Source organism: Wyeomyia smithii, chromosome 3, assembly GCF_029784165.1.
Source record: "Wyeomyia smithii strain HCP4-BCI-WySm-NY-G18 chromosome 3, ASM2978416v1, whole genome shotgun sequence".
Lineage (NCBI taxonomy): Eukaryota > Metazoa > Arthropoda > Insecta > Diptera > Culicidae > Wyeomyia > Wyeomyia smithii.
The window spans coordinates 82,869,206-82,892,107 of NC_073696.1; the positions used below are offsets into that span (position 1 = coordinate 82,869,206).

At 38.2% G+C, this 22,902-nt stretch overlaps 1 protein-coding gene across 1 annotated transcript in view; it reads right to left on the minus strand.

Moving 5' to 3' along the window:
• LOC129731930 (netrin receptor unc-5-like) overlaps positions 1 to 22,902 on the minus strand; it is a 573,886-nt gene that overhangs the window by 221,743 nt on the left and 329,241 nt on the right. The window contains exons 8-9 of the mRNA XM_055692323.1: positions 18,924 to 19,094; positions 5,742 to 5,984 (exon numbers count right to left, since the gene is read on the minus strand). Coding sequence (XP_055548298.1) covers positions 5,742 to 5,984; positions 18,924 to 19,094 — 414 coding nt within the window. The remainder of the gene's footprint in view (positions 1 to 5,741; positions 5,985 to 18,923; positions 19,095 to 22,902) is intronic.

The following is a 22,902-nucleotide window of genomic DNA, read 5'->3' on the forward strand; positions in this document are numbered from 1 at the left end:
AAAAACGGAACCCTTTGTTGCCAATTCGGAGAGAGACAAAAACGGAGCATGCCAAAAACGGAACATGCCAAAAACGGAAACCTACTGTACATAATTTGAATAAGGTTTATTAAAGAAATTCGTTGACAAAAGCTGTTTTTATTATGCTGATCCATAATATGATGCGAATTGTCTCATAATTAGAACCGCTCTCAAAAGTGATCCATAATTGTGTATTTGGTGAGTTATGAAATAAATATAATTTCTGAGAAATATTCCCAAAATATGGAAACAAATACTCAATGAAGTGAAAGATTACATATTTCTGTGACTGGAAACATTTAGAGATTACTTATGAACAAGAAAATTGGTCAGAAATGATTTTTTGAATTCATACCTCTTCTTAAGTGATCCATAATCGTGGGGGGACTGTATTGTCATTTGAAATTTAGGTAAAAATTGCTTTTGAATAGACATTGCTTCAAAAATATTGCATCGAATTTAATGAAATTTTCACAGCAGATGCATTCTAAGTTGTAGTTTACGAAAAAAAAATTTTTTGAGAAAAATTATTTTTTCAATAGTAACTATTTAAACCATTATAGCAAGCAAACGACTTAATGCATCTTTGTCATTTATATGTCGGTGATAGATAAAATGTGTAACAATTGTTTGATATAATGTTTAACATTGTTGCTTTATTGCTTAATGGTGAAAAGTTCCAAGGTTAAGCATTCCCATACATTTCCCTCGCTATTGGCTTGCTTTCCGAGCACGGATAACAATAACATCGACGGAATAAATTCCACTGCCTACATATTTTGACTCAACAAAGTGTTTTGTTTCGTTTGTCTTTCTCAAAACTGCGTGGCCACGCCCTAATGACAAAAATCTACACTGAACTCGATACAAAAGACTGCGTGTAGAAAATTCAGCTTCAATCTAGTTTGTCACACAATAGCGAGTGGAGCATAGCTGTTAAAGGTACGCGAAATTGAGAAACGAGAGCTGCATACGAGTAAACTTTCAGGCACTGCGAAGCATGTTATTTTCATTTTGCTACTGGAGGGCAGAAGATTATCGAGCTGAAGATTATGGAATCAGTTCTTCTCAGAACTATTAATGTTTGAAGATAAAAGTTAAGAGAATTTTCACAACTACTACTAGTGTGAAATGTTCATCTATTTCTCAATAATCATTTTTACTATAACGACCAGGGCGCACCTAAGATAAACGGTAGTATTCCCTATGAATAGTTTATCACAGCAAGATATAACCCTCATTTCAAGTATTTTCACTACAAAATTGAGTGATTTTCCGGTTTAATTGTTTCTTTGTGCACACTCGAACACCGTTATCAGTCAAATATTAGTAACGAAATAACGTTATTCTAAGAACCAGAGTGATTTTCGCATCAGGAAAGCAAAAACTTACTTTTGATGCTCATGAAAATCACTCAGTAGTTTCGAAGGTGTTTTGGTTTGTTTGTCTTTCTCCAAGCTGGGTGGCCACGCCCTAATGGCAAAAATCTACGCTGACCTCGATACAAAAGACTGCATGTAGAAAATTCTGCTTCAGTCTAGTTTGTCACACAATAGCGAGTAGCTGTTAGAGGTACGCGACATTGAGAAACGAGAGCTGCATACGAGTCATCTTCCAGGCACTGCGGAACATGTTACCCTTATTTTGCAACAGCAACAGTTACCATCGTACGCTGCAGAATATTTAGCTGGCACAGCTACTGGAGGGCACAGCGGAGAGCAAACTTCATTATGCGCGGTCAAGCAAAATATTCAATGCTACCGATGCACACTGGTCCAATAAGGCAAAAAGTGGAACTTAAGTCCAAAGCACCTTTTACCTTAATCCTAGCTTAAAAGTGTCTTCGGAACAATTGTTTGTATGAATGACCCGCATAATCGCAAATTGTCAAAAAGTATAAAAAGTTTACTATACTAAAAATTAAAAAAAAAACTTTTTTGTGTTAAGAGATACAAGAATAGTTTACTCAGCAAAGTTGTAGAAAATTTGAAAATAAGAAGCTTTATTGAACAAATGAAAATCCTATCTTCTTTCGGTACAAAGTAATAAAGTATATTACATGGAACTTACCAAAAAGTTAGATTTTTGTTCTTAACTTTTGTTAGTTGCATTTTACACGAAAGTATTGTTCGGAGGAATTGTTAAGGCACATAAAACACACATTTTTGCCAGAGGTCATATATCTCCAGGACTTTTCCTTACAAAGTTATATCATAATTCAACTTAATTTTTCGATAACTTCAAGAACCTATAGGTTAAAAAAGGGCAAATGAATTCATGATGTCAATACTAGCTGAAGTACTATAAACTCCTTTAGGTTCCATTTGTCCCAATCCACCCATATTAGAGTACGGCGAGCATATGTTACAGTAGTTACTTTTTTGAGATAGAGGAATGGTTAATTCGGCAAAGTTTAAGAACGTGTGAAAATATGAATCTTTGCGGAACAAACAAAATTCCTATCTTTATTGGGTACAGAGTTACAGAGTATTTTCTGTAAAAGTTACTTAAAAGTTACCATTTTGCCCTTAACTTTTGTTAGTTACATCTTACAAGAAAACGTTGTTCTAAAGAAGCATTTGGGCTTACAAAACACACGTTTCTGATGAAGACCACACATCTTCAGGACTTTTCCTTACAAAGTTACAGCGCATTTCAGCATATTTATTCGATAACTTTAACAACGTGCGATCGATGGTGCGATCATCAGCGTTCTGTAGTTCTGTAGCACGAATTTCATGCTGAAGATTATGGAATCGGTTCATTTCAGAACTATACTGCCGCGCATAGCATGTCAGTCCCACCTGCATTTTTAGCAAGCCGAAAAAACGCGTTTTTATATGATTCTATAACATTGCTTCTTACGAGATGGGACAATATGTTTGGATGTTTACCAGCAGTTTTTCAGAACAAAGTTGTTGAGCTCATCCATTGTTACGAAACTATGCATTGTTAGCTACCATTTACGCGTTATAACTCAATTTTACTGAAAATGCAAATGGGAGTGATTTGCCATGCGCGGCAGTATAGGTGCTTGAAGATAAGAGTTATGAGAATTTTCGCAACTACTACTAGTGTAAAATTTTCATGTTTTCATGCATCGTTAATTTTACAATAACGACCATCAAATATAAACGGTAGTGTTGCCTATGAACAGTTTATCGCAGCATATAATATATACATTAAGTCCTACTACGTCACCATTTCATACAACCCCTAGGACTGTATACCTTGTAGTATTTTTTCAAAATAGTACATTTTTTCAATATTGAAAAAAATCTAACAATCAGCACACTTGCCATCTGAGCATCATCTGACACTTGCCATTCCATATACAACACGTTTTATAAAGTTATTAAGCCGCTTTAAATCTGCAAATTATTTGTATTTTCACAACTAGCTGAGATGCTTAATTTATATCTCTTTCGGCATAAAACCAGACCGCATAGTAAAATTTGACCCGCTACCAGCATTTTACTTGTACTTTATATTCGGTTTTCGCGATATTCCCGCAGGCATTCTAGGAACAACGTTTTATTTTAAGCTGTGTTTACGTCGCAATTTTTTTTTACTTACGGTTTGAATCCCTATCATTCGAAATTATCATAAAGTAGATAAATCCCACAATTTAGCACGGTTCAAAAAAACTGTACTTGACCTTTTTCTCTCTGCCACTGTTACTGCCGAAGAACACGAAGCGGCCAAACAGCATTCCTGTCAGTCGGTCGTCTCACGCTGTGGCGTGTTACGATCACTTTCGCTTCAGCTCGAGCGATGTAATCTCATTAAAGTGGACAACGCTAGCGACGGGCGCTCGGAACGAACGTGCAGCCACCCCGCGGGTGCAAATTAAAAGCTCTGAGACTATATTGCCGGAATTACTGCCGGTTGTGAGCTTTTCTTCTGCTGAAGGATGCCTGAGATTCTCGGCCGGCGGCCGTTTTTTTCGCTCGTATCAAGAGGAAATTGTGAATAAAACTTGGAAAGGTTTTCCTGCGGTAGAATTTATTTCATTTCGTTCCGGTTGCTTTGTAATTTGACTCCAACGGGGGTGCCCTTTAATACTTTAATTGATTCTGAAGGGATCCGTTAGTAGCCGGGCGAATGATTCCAAGATTTATTTTTTAATTAACGGGATTAGTACGCATCGGTTTACCATTGGTTCGATGAGGGGAAATATTGACATCAGCTGCAGCTAAATGGCTTATCATGGCGTGGCGATCGGGTTGGGTTGGGTGGCCACGGCAAACATCATCATCTTTTAGCTCATCCGGGTATCATGCCAGGACACATTCGGCCTTCAGTAAATCCACAAAAGTGCAGCTCGCTACACGGAAATGTGATTCCCTGCCTAGACCGTAACGAAAGGCTCAGCCAAAGCACATTTATTTATGATAATGATTGTTTGTCAAACATATCCCCGTTCGCAAGTTAAGTAAGCAAATGTTGTTTACAGATTGTTATGCTTCATTTGGATAGATTTTCATCTGTCTCGCAAACGAGGGTGGAGCAAAACTGATGCCCTCTTTCGGAGAACTGATCAATCTATTAGCAAGCAACTCAACTGACTGTATGTTTGCAGTAGTTGCTAAAAGAAAAGAAAACGATAGCAATATTAAAATCATTTTGTGAGCATTTTTGTTCCTTCCAAAACTGTTAAGCTGTCACGTAATTATCACAGAATATTCCAGCGCATCCAGTTCCTGCTGGAGCAGACAGCGACTGCAACTAAGTTGCTCCTATCAAAATATTTCCATTAGGGATTTATCACAGCCAACAGCAAGGCAGCGTTTGTCTCCGCTTCTGCACTCAGCAAGCGCAAATTACCCTACCCACTCGGGGATCCGCCCGTTTTCCAGATCAATGAGTATTTTTAATCCCGACCAATTTATCATTTCGGCGATGCCCACATCGGAGACGTTCCGGGCGCGTTCATCTCCTGCCGCGACAGTCGTGTGAATGTTTTTGTCAACAATCGACGGCACCCCAATTAGAGTGCATTAATGGATCTCCGAAAGGAAAGCGCCCACTAAATGATGCTGTTTTCTGTCTCGGTGGTGGCAGTCGATGATGCTGCTGATGATGGCGGTAGCAATAAATGTGTCCTTTTTTGCCACATTTCTCTTTGTGCCAAGAATGAATGAAAACGAGAAAACAGTGGAGGAAAATCGTATGAAAACCACCAGCACAATCGTCGCCGGTAGACACAAGGCTTCAAAATCCGAAAACGATGCACGCGATGGGAGTGGGGCGACATGGGAAAAGTGTTTGCTCAAAAAATTATGCAAATGAGTGATAAACGTTGCCATAAATCAACGGTTCTCTTTTCGTTTTATGCTGGTCGGGAACGTGTGATGAACGTTGTCCGTTCGGTAGGACAGGATGTCATCGGTAGAAATGCTCGGGTGAAAGGCCTTGGATGGACCAGGGAGTCCAGTCGGAACGGTTTTGCATTCGTTCGAAAATAAAAAGTACACTGGTGGAAGAATCATTAAAATCGGCATCCTTTCCAAGCAAGTCCGTTGCTGTGCCATTGCGCTTCGCAGTGGCAATCTGGACGTTGATGATATTGTTTCAAATTGAAATGTTTAACCACGCTGCTGTGCTGATGGCGACAGCATAAACTGGGCATTCGATGTTATTTTTCTGTTTCATCAATCTATACACCCTACAGAGCTGAGCCGTGCGGATTTTCCACACAGTAGATAACAACCACCTACCTTGAACGCTGTAGTTGCACGTCCCGCCGGAGCATTTGGCCGATTGGAGACTCTTGCCGACGCAATTGATGGTGCTAGAGTCGTACGGTGATTGTTTGTCGTTGCTGCCGGTCGAATTGGCCACCAGGGCGGCTGCGGCCGACGAGGATGCCATGATGGGACCGCCGATGCAGGCCCGTTGACGCGTCTGGGTACAGTCTGGGCCACACTCACTCCACTCGGACCAGGGCGACCAGCGGCCGGCTGCAAAATCGAATTATGCAAATTAGCTTTGGCGGAGAAATGGGATATGTTCGGGCTGCATTCAGGCCAGCTATCATATGCTGTCGGCTGAAGAGGGTGACGCTTTTATGTGTAAGGTTTCTTTGATTCACTCGGCAGTGAGCCGTCCACATTCGGTTCGGTCTGACTAACGGACGGGGCTCTTGCACATGCATACATGAAATCATACAGGAGTGATTCTACACCAAGCTAAGCGCGTACAGATTAGGTGAGCTAGTGAGGACAGTGTTGGAATAAAAGTTAGTAGGTATGTGTGAGGGTAACAGAAAACGCATGCGAAGGAAAAAAATCGAAGTAATCAATTGAGATTGAAAGGAGTCGTACACGGTAAATTAAATTTCTTCGTAGTTAAGTATTACTTTTTATGGTGTCATTGGCACTTGTGAGTATTCATGCTTGAGTCATACATTGGGCTTGCTGATAATATTGATCAGCTAAATAAATTATGAGAGACTAAGGCAATGCAATATAATCGACTATTTTCATGATACATAGATTTTCATGCCACATTTCCACCATTAATATCACATGAAATCATGAATAAATTACGTTTATCACAACAATCTATCTGCCTACTTTCAAGAAACAATATTCTATAATAAATCCTATGAGAATTTATTTATTTATCGTTTTATCTGATCATAGAATTGACATCTTGATTGGAACAAAAAATGTATTATAATCGGACCAGCCGTTTTATATCAAATCCATCTGAGTTCAAGTAACTTTTAGGTAGATAATTAATTTGTTCAATATTGTTCTTAACATTTCAAAAAGGGCACTTTTAAGAAAAGAAAGCTCTTCCAACAAAAACCTACGTGAAATCATTATATCATTATATTAAGCTCGGGCAAAATGGAGCGGTGAAGTCTCAGAAGTAAGTTGTTTCGATCATGATTCAATGCTGTTCTGATCATGATACAGAATAAGCCTTCGCATTCCACAAATAATTTCAACTTTAAAAACAATAACGCATGAAAAGTTCCTATACTTAAAATTTAGATGGTAAAAAAGCATTTTACAGGAGAATACACTGTATTTTTCGATTATTTAATTCCATTATCACTGCTTGAAAACATAAGGTATGGTAGCAATCGTAAGGGCGAATTGTGCTCGAAAATAAATCATATTTTGAAACTTTTTACTAAAGTATCACTTAAAAACCTAAACTAAACCACCTAGCGGTCAGTCCCAGCCTTTCTCATTCAAACTTTTATTTGTAAAAATAGATTTATATGAACGCTTCAATCCAATGATATTCACTCTTTAGGTTCTAAATATTGATGTTGTAATGCAGTCCGGTCTGTCTGTCTGATCCATATAGGCTCGAAAACTACCGAACCGATCGACGTGAAAATTTGTATGTAGGGGTTTTTGGTGTCGATAAAGGTTCCTATGACAGTTTGAGCCCCCCTCTCTCCTGGAAGGCAGGGGTCCCATACAAATGAAACATAAATTTCTGCCCAACTCAAGAACAAACCAAGCAAATGAAACCGAATTTGGCATGTGGATGTTTTAAGAGGTAACAAATATGTCCATAATAGTTGGGCGCCCCTTCCTTTTCTGGAAATAAGGGGTTCCATAAAAATGAAACATAAATTTCTGCACATCTCGAGAACTAATCAACTAAATGGAACCAAATATGGCAGGTAAATATTTTTGGTGGTAACAAATATGTTCATAATGTTTTGACATCCCTCCTATTTTTGGAAGGGAGGGGTACCATACAAATGAAAAACAAATTTCTGCACATCTCGAGAACTAACCGAGTAAATGGAACCAAATTTAGCACGTTAAGGTTTTTAGAAGTAACAGATATGCCTATAATGGTTCGACACCCCTCCCTTTTCTGGAAGGGAGGGGTCCCACACAAATGGAACACAAATTTCTGCACATCTCGAGAGCTAACCAACTAAATGGAACCAAATTTGGCAGGTGAATGTTTTTAGAGGAAACAAATATGTTCCATAATCGACCTCAGGCAACATTTTGAATTGTAAGATGGCAACTTCCGGTTTCTGGAAAACAGCCAAAAATGGCCCATTTCCACCCAATATAATAATATCCGGATCTAGAGTGATACACAGGAGCTAAAATCGACCACAGATACCATTTTGAATTCTTAGATAGCGACTTCCGGTATTGGGTGTTATTCGATCATTTTCAGCTGTTTCCCAGGGAAATGCGCTTCTAGAAGAGGGTGGGTCGTTTAACCATTAAGGACATATTTGTTACCTCCAAAAACATTCAACTAGAATGACGCTCAGAGGCCAGAAATTGTCTTGAATACCATTTTGAAATCCAAGATGGCGACTTCCGGTTTGTGAAAAATAGCCTAAAATAACCAAATGCCATCCAATATGAGTATCTTTGGAACCAGAATGATGCAATGAGCTGACAATTGACCTCAGGCACCATTTAGAATTGCTAAATGGCAACTTCTAGGAAACAGTCGAAAATGACCGAATTATACTCAATATGGATATTTCCGTAATCGAGATGATGCATAGAAACCAAACATTGCCCTGGACACCATTTTGAATTAGAGAACGACCACTTTTAGTTTCTGGAAAACAACCAAAATAACTAAATACCTCCCAATATGGGTATTTCCGGTATCAGATTGATGCCAGCAAATCTGCTGAAAATGACCGAATGCCACCAAATAGGAATATATTCAGAATTAAGGCGATGCACATAAGACGGTCCCTATATGAAAGATTGACCAAAATTACCAAAATGCGAATTTCATATGAAGGATGTTTTGAGCACATGTTTTTGTAGTTGCCATTATTTCATGCATTCCAAAATTATTTGGATCAATAATTAATGAAAAACTCTTTCAACATGTAAAACACCAAATTACAACTCAACAGCACGGCTTTTACAAAGGCCGATCAACTACCACAAATCTTTTGGAATTCATAACTTTCACTCTGACTGTAATGGACAACGGTAACCACGTAGAAGCTCTTTATACGGACTTCAGCAAGGCATTTGTCAGAATCGACATACCATTATTACTCTTCAAGCTCGAAAAATACGGAACTGAAACAAAATTTTTGGAATGGCTGCAGTCATACTTAACAAAACGAACACAAATAGTCCGCTTTCAAAATTCCTTTTCAAACCCAATAGAAGTAGCTTCTGGGGTTCCTCAAGGTTCCCACTTGGGCCCTCTTCTTTTTATATTATACGTAAATGACATTCCCTTTCTTCTTAAGTCAATACATGTGCTTGTATATGCTGATGACATGAAGCTCTTTATAGAAATAACCAATGCAGAAGACTTCGAAATATTCCAGAATGAAATTAATGTATTCTACACTTGGTGCAACAAAACCCTATTACAACTCAACACTAAAAAATGTAATTCAATAGCCTTTAGCAGAAAAACAGTAACACCACCTACAAACATTTTCTTAGGAAACCAACCAGTAGAAAAATGCAAAATCGTAAGGGACCTAGGCGTAATCTTAGACTCCAAACTTACATTCATAGAACATAATAATACAATTATCAACAAAGCAAATATTATGCTGGGCTTTATAAAACGCTTCGGCCACAATTTTCAAGACCCATATACAATCAAACGGTTATATATTACATACGTCCGACCAATTCTGGAATACTGTAGCATTGTATGGAATCCCTATATTGCCACACATGAAGAACGCATTGAATCTGTCCAAAAACAATTTCTTTTGTACGCGCTTCGTAAGCTAAATTGGACATCATTTCCCTTACCATCATATAAAGCACGCTGCATGCTTATAGACATACAAGCACTTAAAGAACGCCGCGATCTTTCAATGCTTTAATTTATCAATGTTATTATTTCTCAACGCGTGCAATCTACTCAATTATTATCACAACTAAATTTTTATGCACCCAGTCGTCAATTAAGAAATCGTAAAATATTTTCGGAAAAATCTCACAGAACAAACTACTCAAAAAATGGCCCAATAAATCGCATGATGCGTCACTATAATCAGCACTGCGAAATAATCGACATCACCATGGGCAGAAATCAAATAAAAAAACGACTAACTACTGGAAATAATGTATAGAATATAAGAAAATATTGTATTATTATAACTGTAGTCTACATTTGCTTGACGAAATAAATAAATAAATAAGTATGTAGTATTTTATCTATATTTTCATAATTTTCGAATGAAATCTTGATACAAAAAACGGTTCATGTTGAAAAATGCCTTCAAAGTTACCTTTTTCAGAAACCGAGAAAAATAGTTATGCTGAATATTTTGGAATATATAAAACCCAACCAAAGCTATCATGGTATGTTCACATATTATTGAAAGCTTATTAAATTAGTTTCCTAAAACAGGAAGGGTAATGGATGTCAACCCTACAGAGTCAGTCGCAGGCCACATTGAAAATATGCGTAATTTTCCTAATTTTGACCATCAAAAACATTAAATGTAAGCACGTGTAAGCACAGCACCTGATAGTGTGTCTGAGAGCCCTACTTGTGCCTTTCAAGAATATGTGTTAAAAGTTTGCGGAAAAATTGCGTTTTGGTAAAAAAAGATACTTGAAAATTTTTTCATTTTTTTGCAATTTTTGAATTTTTGGGTGATTAATCAACAAAGTTTTTCGCATATTACAGCCATTTGGTTTAAAACACACTAAAAAACGTAAAATTATTAGATTAGTTGGTTTATTAGAATAACCGTTGTTTAAAACATATGTTAAAAGTTTGAGTAAAATTTGCGTTTTTGCAGAAAAAGATAATTTAAAATTTTTCGTTTTTTATGTAATTTTTTGGAGTTTTTGGAGACTGATGTCGTAGAACATATGTCATAGCAATAAGTTTCAAAAATATACTGGAAAACCTAAAATTGGTATGATTATTAAGTTGTACACACTTCAGTGAAAAATTTTTTTTTTATATTTTGTTTGAAAAAAAGGTTAATATTAGCAATAAATTGATTTTTGCGTGTATCTTAATTATTTTCAAACGATGTTTTTTGTTGTCAACCCAAAGATTTTTTTCTGAAATTTATTTTGTTGACCCATTACAGCATCGCTAAAAGACTTAGCGATTATTCATGTCAAATCATACTAAACCGAATAAAACAAATGAATTATTATCCCAAAAATGGTTCCCAGTGTTTGTTTTATGAAAACACGGCCATGAAACGCCACATGAAACTCCTCTCACCAAACACAAATATCACTGCCAGAGTTAAACAAATGGTTCGAGCTTGCATTTGGACATATACTCGTTAGTTACGGCCGAAGTAGAAGCTGTGTACCGGATATGTCAGCATACAGCATAAACAAATGGAGGTTCTCATGGTCGACCTTTGCAACACTGCAGTCCGGTGTTTCATTCACATAATTGCATTGAGTTAACCGTCGATCTCACAACTACTCTCACGCGTGAACCCGCAATCTCACACATATTGTTATGCTCTTGAATCATGCGGCTCATATGTATTTTATGGCTGACTGATTCTAGTTCATACCTTTGAGTCGGTCTGATTGCTTGTGTATGTGGGGGAAACAATGTTTTATGTGTGCTTTACAGTTCTGAAGTTTTATTCAAGTGTTTTACGAAGAAGCGAGCAATGTCTTACGAGGAAGTCAATAAATTCGATTTAGTGAGTTTGTTCATATAATCTAGGACCGAAAATGTTATAAATGATTGCATTGAATTGATTAAGCACCGTTTTAAAACAGTTTTTTACAAACAAGATCATAGAAAACTGTATCAATATTTGATGGCTCTACAATCGCGATTTGCTAAATAGTTTCATCTCCAGTAGTTTTGTTTGAATTGAAAAGCTTTACAACTTTGCTGGAGAAACCATAACTCTTGGATGCTCCTATCAAAAGTTAGATTCGTGCGCCATCTTTGCGGACAACTCGCGAACTAACTCTCGAAGCCATAAGAAGCGTTTTACTATTATGTGCATCTTTGCTGAAAACAGTAATGGTTCGTCTCGTTCGAGTAACGAGTTATTTACTTTTTATTAGAAAACACATGCCATTTGCCTCAGTTAACGTTGTTTATAGACACCCCCTTGTCAGTACAAAATTAATATGTCTTATATGTCATAATCATCTACAGTGGAAAACCAACAATTTGGCACAAAATAAATTAATTTTGGCCGGAAATTTCAAATTTCCGACCATTGTGCGATGTACATAAGCCAAAAGTCGAGGATGTTGTAATTTCGATAAAACCAAACATTTCGATGGATTTTTCATTTGACTTTGATCATATCCTATGGTCGATTCGTCGTGCATTTGCAGACTTTAAACACATCGCAAGGAATCAATGAGTTTGGAACGTTCAAATAGTACGACACCACATTCAAATTATGTTGAGGCAACATATATCGATCAAAGCAGGTATAGTTTTAAATAGTCTTTGAATTTTTTTTCTTTCCATAACTTTTGAGCCACTGGTAAATTTTGACTGGTGGTCATAAAACTTTTATATGGTCAACAAAATAATGATCGGTTATGGTGAGTGTATATAAAATTAAACATAAACATAAAATTTAGCGCCTTCACGGTTTTTGTGATGCTTTTAAAAGAGATCTGGCACCTCTGACATATGAAACCTAGTTGCCAAATTGGCGGTTTTTTCATCGCTTCTCTCTCTCTCTGAGTATCTCTAGTTCAATCCTAATTCATCAGTTAACCCTTAACTAGCCCGCTCATCTCATAATAATATTGATCAAATCGGTTGTGTAGTTTTTGAGATAATGAAGTTTCGTGATTTTCACATTTCGGTACATTACAGACGAAGTTTCAGTCCGCACGGTGCTCCCACAGACCGTTATTATAAAAAAAATGCCCCAAAGAATCTGAGTACACCATTCGATTCGTTATGACGTCCAGAATCTCTGGTCAAAATTTCAAAATCATCGTACGGTACATTTTTGCGTAATGCCCTTTTGAAGGTCGTTAAGTACAAAAAAGTGATATAAAAACGACGAAATACTTATTTTGAAGCACATATTTCAACCACCATTTTAAGAAACAACTTTCAAAATAGTTTCTACACATTCTAAAAAAGATTTATTTGAAAATCCCACAGTGCACAGTGGTCTAAACTCGAAAAATCGTGATCGTTCTAGATTTGACTGTGAAAAATTGATTTTATGTACTCAATGTCTTCAGCAAAATTGTTTCATAGGACAAAGCCTTATTTTTAACGCTTTAAGTTTTTCGATCAATCCACCTAACAGTTAGATAAAAAAAATATTTTTTCTAATTTTCAATATACCAGATTGCTTTCTTCAGCAAAGTTGTGGAAAATTTTAAAAGAAAAACAATTTCTGAATAGTGCGATGTCCTATCTGTACGTTGGATTCGACAAAATAGAGATTTTTTTGGAACACCCCTCCTTACAATCAGTTTTTGTCTATTGTTTTGTCTGTAATGGTCAAAGCAACTAGAACTAGATGAAGCATTATTCTCTTTTAGTTTTTGTCAAGCTACTAAGGCGTATAAAATACTCTGGTCGAAGAAATTAACGACGGTTCAGATTAGAATTATTCCGAAAGGGAAAAGAGGTGGTATCTTAGTGAAGTCTTACATGGAGTCGTGAACGATTTCAACTTTATTGGTATTAACTGCAAACCAGTAGAAAAATAAGCTTCGATTTTCAAGAGCCGCGAGTATTGAAATTGACAACTGAGATTTTGGATTTTTTCTTACTTTTGACAAAAAGACGAATATACTTAGAGAAAAACTGATTTATTTCATTTGTTGAGGTTTGCAAGAAATTATGCACTGTCGCAAAGATGCAAAGATTTACGCTCTTAAAATGGTTTATCACGAGCTTTTAGTCAGAATTTTTGAGCAGTTCAGTTAGAACTTACAACGCGTTTGCACAATGCTTCTTGTTTTGACGCCATTTTTAACGAAACTGAACCGACCATGTACACTTTGTTTATTGGTCCAAAAAAATGACTTGTGAAAAATTTCAGCTCTATTGAACATGGTTTCGGGGTACCTCAAAGTACATGGAATTGGTAAAATAATTATTTTTTCTCGATGCCAAATGACTTAAAAAAGCATAGGATCTCGAGAAAAAAATTTGGACGAAAATCGACCTTCTTGAACATAGTCGTTTTTAATGGGTTCAATGATGGCAATTTCGGTCACGGGTTTCTTTAAAACACGTTTTATTATGTCAAAGCCAACGTTTCAAGGATATATTTCCTCGTCCTCAGGGCAACTACGATTAACAGTTTACAATTTACATAAATTAGTCACACGAATTAAGTTATTACATACACAACTTACAAACAAATAACAAACAAGTTCTCGTCAAAATATGGTGCATTGGTGTAAAATTGCTTTAGGTTAACTGCACTACACTATGGATATAAAATATACAAAATATTAATTGGTTTGTGACTTTTCAAAATTTAAAAAAACGCAAACGGATGAGCTACACTTACACAGTATCTTCCAACACACATCACACACGATTAAAGCCGTCGGGAAATGTTGCGTCAAAACGGGGAGAAATAATGTTGCAAGACAGAGATAGAGAGTGCTAGAGACTGTAGTAGTCTGCATCAACATGTGAGAGATCGCAGCGTGCCGGAGTAAGCGATGCCTAAGTTGTTCGTGTCCGTTCTATGATTTATTGCGGATCTGTCACATGCGATGTAACACATTTCTAACACCTGTAATGCTTGAATCCTGTCATCCGAAGTTAAAATTCTAGTGTTGGCTATATTGAAACTGTGATTCTCTTCTATCGCATGCTTCATCAACGCCGTCTTTTTAAACTCATCTTCCCTTCCCTCCCTCTCAGTGCTAGAATCTCTATACTGTTCGTAGCGTTTCATGAGAGAGCGGTGCGCGGCGGCGAGCACTTGCTTACCAACAACTATCCGAGCTCACTGATACATCGGTTAATCAACAGATTTATCAACCAAAGCACGAATAACGTTGTTGAGGAAGTAAACTCGGAACCAAAAGTATATCGATCTTTGCACCATGTTGACGGCCTCACACCCGCACTTGCACGCAGCATTAAAAAGAACCATGAAAATATCAGTCTGAGTTTCAAATGCGTCAAAACCAACAGACTACTTTTCACGAAACTCAAAGACTCTTCTTCGCATCTTTCAAAAAGAAACGTTATATACCGTATCCCGTGTGCAGACTGCGATAGCTCATACATTGGTATGACTACACAGCAACTGAAGAACCGTCTTGCCGCGCACCGCTCTCTCATGAAACGCTACGAACAGTATAGAGATTCTAGCACTGAGAGGGAGGGAAGGGAAGATGAGTTTAAAAAGACGGCGTTGATGAAGCATGCGATAGAAGAGAATCACAGTTTCAATATAGCCAACACTAGAATTTTAACTTCGGATGACAGGATTCAAGCATTACAGGTGTTAGAAATGTGTTACATCGCATGTGACAGATCCGCAATAAATTATAGAACGGACACGAACAACTTAAGCATCGCTTACTCCGGCACGCTGCGATCTCTCACATGTTGATGCAGACTACTACAGTCTCTAGCACTCTCTATCTTTGTCTTGCAACATTATTTCTCCCCGTTTTGAAGCAAAATTTCCCGACGGCTTTAATCGTGTGTGATGTGTGTTGGAAGATACTGTGTAAGTGTAGCTCATTCCTTTGCGTTTTTTAAAATTTTGAAAAGTCACAAACCAATTAATATTTTGTATATTTTATATCCATAGTGTAGTGCAGTTAACCTAAAGCAATTTTACACCAATGCACCATATTTTGACGAGAACTTGTTTGTTTTGTTTGTAAGTTGTGTATGTAATAACTTAATTCGTGTGACTAATTTATGTAAATTGTAAACTGTTAATCGTAGTTGCCCTGAGGACGAGGAAATATATTCTTGAAACGTTGGCTTTGACATAATAAAACGTGTTTTAAAGAAACCCGTGACCGAAATTGCCATCATTGAACCCATTAAGTATTCATTGGTCAAACACCGCTTGACATAGTCGTTTTTTTGGGCTACCGAGAGCTTTACATGCAATATTTTAGAAATGGCTCCTGAAATTTTTTTTTTTACTCTCGCTTATTTTCCGTCGGTCTAGTTCCGCCACTGTTGTGGCCAATCACCGACACCCAGGGAGGCGACTCCACACCCAAGACCCTAACTCACGACCCGTTTATTAACGGACCGGCGCCAACGGCTTTACTTCCTCATGCGATGGAAGGCGAGATTTTTCGCCTCAGAAAATCTCCCGGTGTCGGCTAGGATTGAATCTAGACTAGTTGAGTTGGTTGTGAGTGGATCACGCCACCTCACAACCATCGACACCTATGTCGGCGGTGGGATTCGAACCCAGGCGTCGAGCGTGGTTGGCGGAGACGTTACCAACCACACTAGGCCCCCGCTCGGCTCCTGAAATGACCCACAACTTGGTTTAAACCAAATTTTACATTACCCTTCTGCTGTCACCCTACTGAACAGGAAGTGCTGCCACGCAGAGGAGATAAAGAGAGCTTACATATTCATACTCTCATTTCTCTTAGAGCGCGTTTGTTACTGAGTAAAGGAAGCTCGAAAAAATACCACAATTTAGTTGCCCCCGTTGAAAAAAATCAAATTCTCGATGGTGTTTTATAGTCTTAAATCTTCAATGAGGTTGACTGGCAACCACTTGGATGATAAGTGCATGTAATGAATGCACAATAAAAATAATACAAACAGGAGTTGATTAAAAAAAAAAGTAATATTGATAACAGTTTTCATAAAATGTATTCTTTTTCAGATAGTATAGAGTTTTCAGACATGCCGAAAGTCGTCTCGTAACGTTCAATATCTGTTTAATATCAGCATAAAATTTAAAAAATAGAACTTAACCACGACGAAGCCATCTTCATTTCGTTTTAAGACTATCTCGGTCTTATTAAATTATATAGGGTAATCGCTCCATTATTCATCTCAACAGCTAGGTGCACCTATATTCATCTTATTTCTCTCATTTGTCCAATTTACCGGCAAATTTCTACAAATTTTTTAATTTAAATCTATTTGCTTCTCGATTTTGCCAAGTGGTTGGAAGTTTTTTGTTGAAAATATGGTAAAACTAGACGATAAATTGATCAAAAAGGCGTGATGAGATGAATATAGGTACTGAGATGAATATAGGAGCGATTACCCTACGTGCAGCTGTGATTAAATCTTTATAATCACACAACCATGCACAATGGGGAATCGCTGGCCATCGATCCAAAATTGAAAATGCGAATTTCATTTCAATTATATTTTTCTTAAAGTTGTATACTATCGTAGTGTCAGAATCCAAATTTTTATCGGGTTCGATTCCCGATCGAGTCGAGGATCTTTTCGAGCTGGAATTTTTTTCGACTCAGCACTGGGGCACAGTGTGTCGTTGTACATATCCTACACATGCAAAATGTGCCAAAAAAACAATGTCGATAACGAAGGATAAGCGTGCGATATTATTTTAATCACACAACCAAACGGTTTCTGGATTGTTTAATTATTCAGCACGATTGAGAAAGTTATCTTAAATTGTAGTGATGTGGATGGTGACTTTGCAAACGGTCGATACTAGACTTTGCCAGTAAACAGCGAACACATAATATAATTTCAAAGAAAATTATTATTTTAATCGAAAAGAGTTAAAAAAAAAGAAACCTTTCCAGTATAAATTGGTTAAAAAAAAAGTTCATTATGAAACGTTCCCAACATCATAACCTTTCCTATTTTACAGTCGCTCCGTGTCATATCTTCTAAGCAGTACTCTCCAAATTTTGCCAGAACTTCCGTCATTCCTTGAGGTTCATGCACCATCCATACATTATCTAATTTTACTACCGGCAGCTATTGGATTCTCTCTCCGTTAGCTGAACGTTTGCAAATTTACGCCGTCAAAACCGTTTAAGGCAGCAAGCATCAGACAACGAACCGAGCAGCACACATACAGCTTTACAGAATCTCGTATTTTATGGAGAATGAGATGAGAACGTCACATTTAGTTTGCATAGGAAATAAACTTCACTTTTGAAGGAAGCAAAATTCATACATCGACCCACTGGCAGGGCAACCCACAGCATCAGCATGGATAGGAGAAAACTTTTCCAAGCAGGAATTTAGAAGAAAATGTGAAAGCCTTAACCCCGATTCTGATATCAAGTGAAGTGACACGAGTAGGGCACATCCGTACCATCATACATACACACATGAGAGCACAAATTTTAAGAAAGTAGAAGGCCAATGCATTTAAATTTAATCCTCACCATTTAATTCGAATCCATTAGGATTAACTATTTGTGTATCGTCTGTGCTCTCGTATTGAGGTTAAACGAGGCGAACTTATCATAGCAAAACAGGACACGGTGACGGGTTGCACGGATGTTTCGGTGACGATAGTGAAACGGTTAATGCAAGATGGAAAGCGTTAGCAGAACGGAACGCTACAATGTTTAGTTGGGCACAGCTAATTAATTAGTTGGGATTTAATTCTACAGTACAGATGCGTGGATGCGTGGATGCGTTACAGTATGATAAAAAAACAGAGCAATAATCAAATTGATTTATGAACAACTGACTTTGGAGCGGTTTGATAAATCTCCTCGAAAGTTTTATCGCTCGAGAAGCAAGTGAAATAGCAACATTTGCATAAACTCAGGAAACTCAAAAAGGAACGCAACCACACCGAATACCGAACCTAGCAGAAATGACAACGAAACAGACGCATCAAATCAGCTTAACTATGTAAGCACAGGAGAGCACTCAGTACCACAGAAACTAGGGAAGAGACTAGTCTGATACAACTTGGAAATAAACTTATAAGAGGTGAACAGAAAGCTTTTCGATGTTATCTCTTGGGAGCACTCCTTAACGTGAGTGGCAGTTTGTACGGCTCCACCTACCTGTGCACGGTAAACAGTCCGGAGTGGTTTCGGTGTTGTGGCCGACGCAGGGGGCGCCACTATTCAGTGGCAGCGGATTGTTGCACATTCGGGCCCGCTTCTGACCTTGCTTCGGTTGGCCCGGACATTTGCAATCGGTCCAAGGTCCCCAGGAGCTCCAGCCGCCGTCAACTGAAATGATATGCAGAGTGGGAAAAGAGTGTCGTTGGTTAAAATATTTTCCTTGTGCGGGTTTCCGACCTTGGTCGGTTGGGATGGAGGATGAGCAGCAACCATATCAATCGAAGCGAGCATAAATCTAGCTCTCGAGAATGTACTTAACGGGTATAATCTCGTAATTTATTTCCATGTGAGCGTTGGTTACACGCCTAACGCGGCATATCACGCAACACGCATCACCAACGTCATCTAGGACAGAGTCAATGGTTGTTGAATTAGTAGTACGTACCCACGAACATAAACCAAAGATGCATTAACATAAAACGGAAATATATTGCGGGATTGTAGGGCATACCGCAGAAAAGGCACCAGACAGATAAAGACGTCGTTATTGATAATTTTGGAGCGCATTTTATGGGTTGTCTCTATTAGTGATGCAATACGGTTTGTCATCTTACACATATGGCTTAGGGCTGTTGAGAAAAGAAACTGGAAAGCAGTTCCCGATAATTTAAGACATCATCGGCAAGTGAAGATGAATCGTTTTGGCGTTGGATAGTGGCAATCGCGTGGTGCTCGAAAAGCACCGTCAAATATAGTTTGAAGAAGACTTAGCCATAGCCATAGGACAATCTGGACATATATTTTAAAGTCGATTTTATGCAATTTTATAGATTGTTTAAAGCGTTTTTAATTGGTATCAGGTCGAATTTGGAGTACTCAGTCATTCCAATTTGTGGAGTTTATGAGTAAATAATATCATTAAACGAGTAGAATATAAAAATTTTGTTTGATAAAAAAAAAATAGATCGCACTGGCAGTCTTCCATTTCTCCGATAAAATAAGTGCATATTTAACATTCTCTAAGACCTTTGCCTGAACCATTATAACGCAAACACATGTTAAATTCGAAAAAAATATAAAAAAGATTTCATTACTGCGTCTCCAGCAACGTAATAAAAAATTAGTTGAGTTGATATGTATATTACCTAAAGCTCTGGAAATTTTAGAAACGAATTAAAAGCCCTTACAAATTTTATGTAAAGCTTATTTGGAAAATTTTACATATTTCTAAAATTTTAAATATTAAGTGTAGGTTGTACTTTTTTGTAGAATTAAAAAAAAATTATTCCTATATGGTCAAGAATTGCCTGTACCTGTATTAGGTGCACATTAGATTCCCGTAGTATTTTTTCAATAATAAGGCTGATACAAATTTCGAATTCTTTTTATGTCCAAGGTTATCAAAATTAGCAAAGGGGGTGGCAAAAAATAAATAACACCGAGACGACAAAAAAAATATCTTTGATCAATGTTTGTGTGCAAGTTATGACGTTTGTAACTTGCACTCAAATAAATGTTGAAAAATAACACTTTATTATGATCATTATTTATTTCGCTTGCCTTTTGACGACACTCTCGCTGTCACTGGACTTGTTTGTTGCTAAATAAAGCATTTATGCTGTCGGAAAACCAATAAAATGAACAAAACGGTTTGAGTTTTTCTTTCTTCCCCTTCCAATATTCAAGATTTTTGAAGAGGGGGGGGGGGGGGGGTGACATAAAATGAAAATAAAATTTGTAACGGCCTAATGCAGCTTTATTTACAAAAAAGCACATACACGCTTGGAAATGGTTTGGCGAGTGAATTGTACGAGCGAAGTAAGCTGTTCCTGCGCTTGGCATGGACCCTTATCGAGCGATTCCTCCAATTCAGCGTCTTCGAAGGTTTTTGGCTCTTTTTCACATAAACTATCGTCGAACCCTAAATTACAGTCTTTACAGTGACGTTGAGGCACATTTTTGCACTAACAGCAACATTTCTGTGAACTATTTCTAACTCTCGACGCGCTTTAGTCGTCGTTTTCTTTCATTCTTTGAATGAAATAAGAAAAGTAATAGTTTCGGCAAATGACGATTATTCGGCACAAAATCAGGTATTTTATGCAACTAAAAGTATATGACGCAACAATAAAATTAATAACATGTCAAAGCAATTTGTTAACCATATATCTCAGCTCAGTTCACCACGTTTTAGATATGTCAAAATAAACCAGCACTTGCAGCTGGCGCTATCTATTGACAAACAGCGAGAACTTAGTTGCGCATTTAATATTAAACAGATTTTAGGTTTTTGGTATCCAACGAATTTAAAAGTTGAACAGCTTGATTGGATATACAAGTCGGACTGGATTATCCGGAGACTCGATTATTCGGAATTCGATTATCCGAAATTTTAGACTCGATTATACGGAGCGAGCGGCTGTACTATGCGATCCACCAGATAATACTAAGGATCTAGACGGATGAACAAATACCGAACGACTGGTTGGAAGCCATCATATGCCCTATCTATAAGAAGGGCCATCGATTGGATTGTGGCAACTATCGAGGCACGACGTTGCTCAACTCCGCATATAAAGTGCTCTCCCGTATCTTGTTCTTCAGATTGAGACCGTTAACGAAATCCTTTGTTGACGAATACCAGGCTGGTTTTTGGAAGGGGCGTTCCACGACGGATCAAATCTTCACCCTGCGACAGTTCCTCGACAAGTTCCGAGAGTACAACTTACTGACTTACCATCTGTTTGTGGACTTGAGGGCGGCATACGACTCAGTGAAAAGAAACGAGCTGTGGCAGATCATGCTGGAACACGGTTTCCCTACGAAACTAATTAAGCAGAGTCGTATGACGCTGGAGGGATCAAAATCGTGCGTGCGGATAGCTGGCGAAACATCAGCCGCATTCGTAACGTTGGATGGACTGAAGCAGGGGGATGCGCTCTCCAACTTACTGTTCAACATCGCTCTTGAGGGTGCAGTACGAAGAGAAATCTCACATGCTTCTTGGCTTTGCGGACGACATCGATATCATCGGTATCAACCGTAAGGTCGTGAAGGAGGCCTTCGTACCTTTTAAGAGGGAAGCAGCGAGATTGGGGCTTGTCATTAACTCTGCCAAAACGAAGTACATAGTAGCTGGCAGAGAGCGTGGAAGTCCCCGTGGTGTTGGGGCTGAGGTGGAGATAGATGGGGAACGATTTAAAGTGGTTGACGAATTCGTTTATCTCGGTACACTTGTGACATGTGACAACGATATAAGCTGTGAAGTGAAACGACGAGTTGCAGTTGCGAACAGGGCCTTCTACTTAACCAGCTAAGTTCCCGTAGTTTGCAAACTCGCACATAACTAGCGCGATATAGGACGCTGATACTCCCGGTGGCCCTCTACGGACATGAAGCATGGAAGCTGAAGGAAGCTGATCGACGAGTGCTCGGAATTTTTGAGCGTAAAGTTCTGCGATTGATACTTGGCGGTAAACTAGAAGATGGAGTGTGGCGCAGACGCATGAATCACGAGTTGTACAAGGTATACAAACATGCTGATATAGTGAAGGTAATACAGCGGAGCAGGCTTCAGTGAGCTGGACAGGTAGCCAGGATGCCTGACGAGAGAGCCGCCAAAACTATCTTCAGTAGAGAACCAGAAAGAGGCCGTCGGCTCCGTGGTAGGCCTCGCACGCGATGGATGTGCGCGGTGGAAGAAGATGCACGATCTGCTGGTGTACGAGGAGACTGGAGAACGGCTGCCCAAGACAGAAGAAGCTGGACATCTCTAATTCGTTCGGTTCTATACCGGTGAACGGTCCGTTAGCCAACAAAGTAAAGTAAAGTAAGTATACGGAGCTAAATTTTTTCGGTGTTCGTTTTTAATTATTATTCCGAAGTTCTACCTTCACCATTCTTTCTGGCATATTTGTCACCATATATGTCACTTCCGGCATGTTTGAAAAATGTTTGAATTAATAATCAAAGCCCA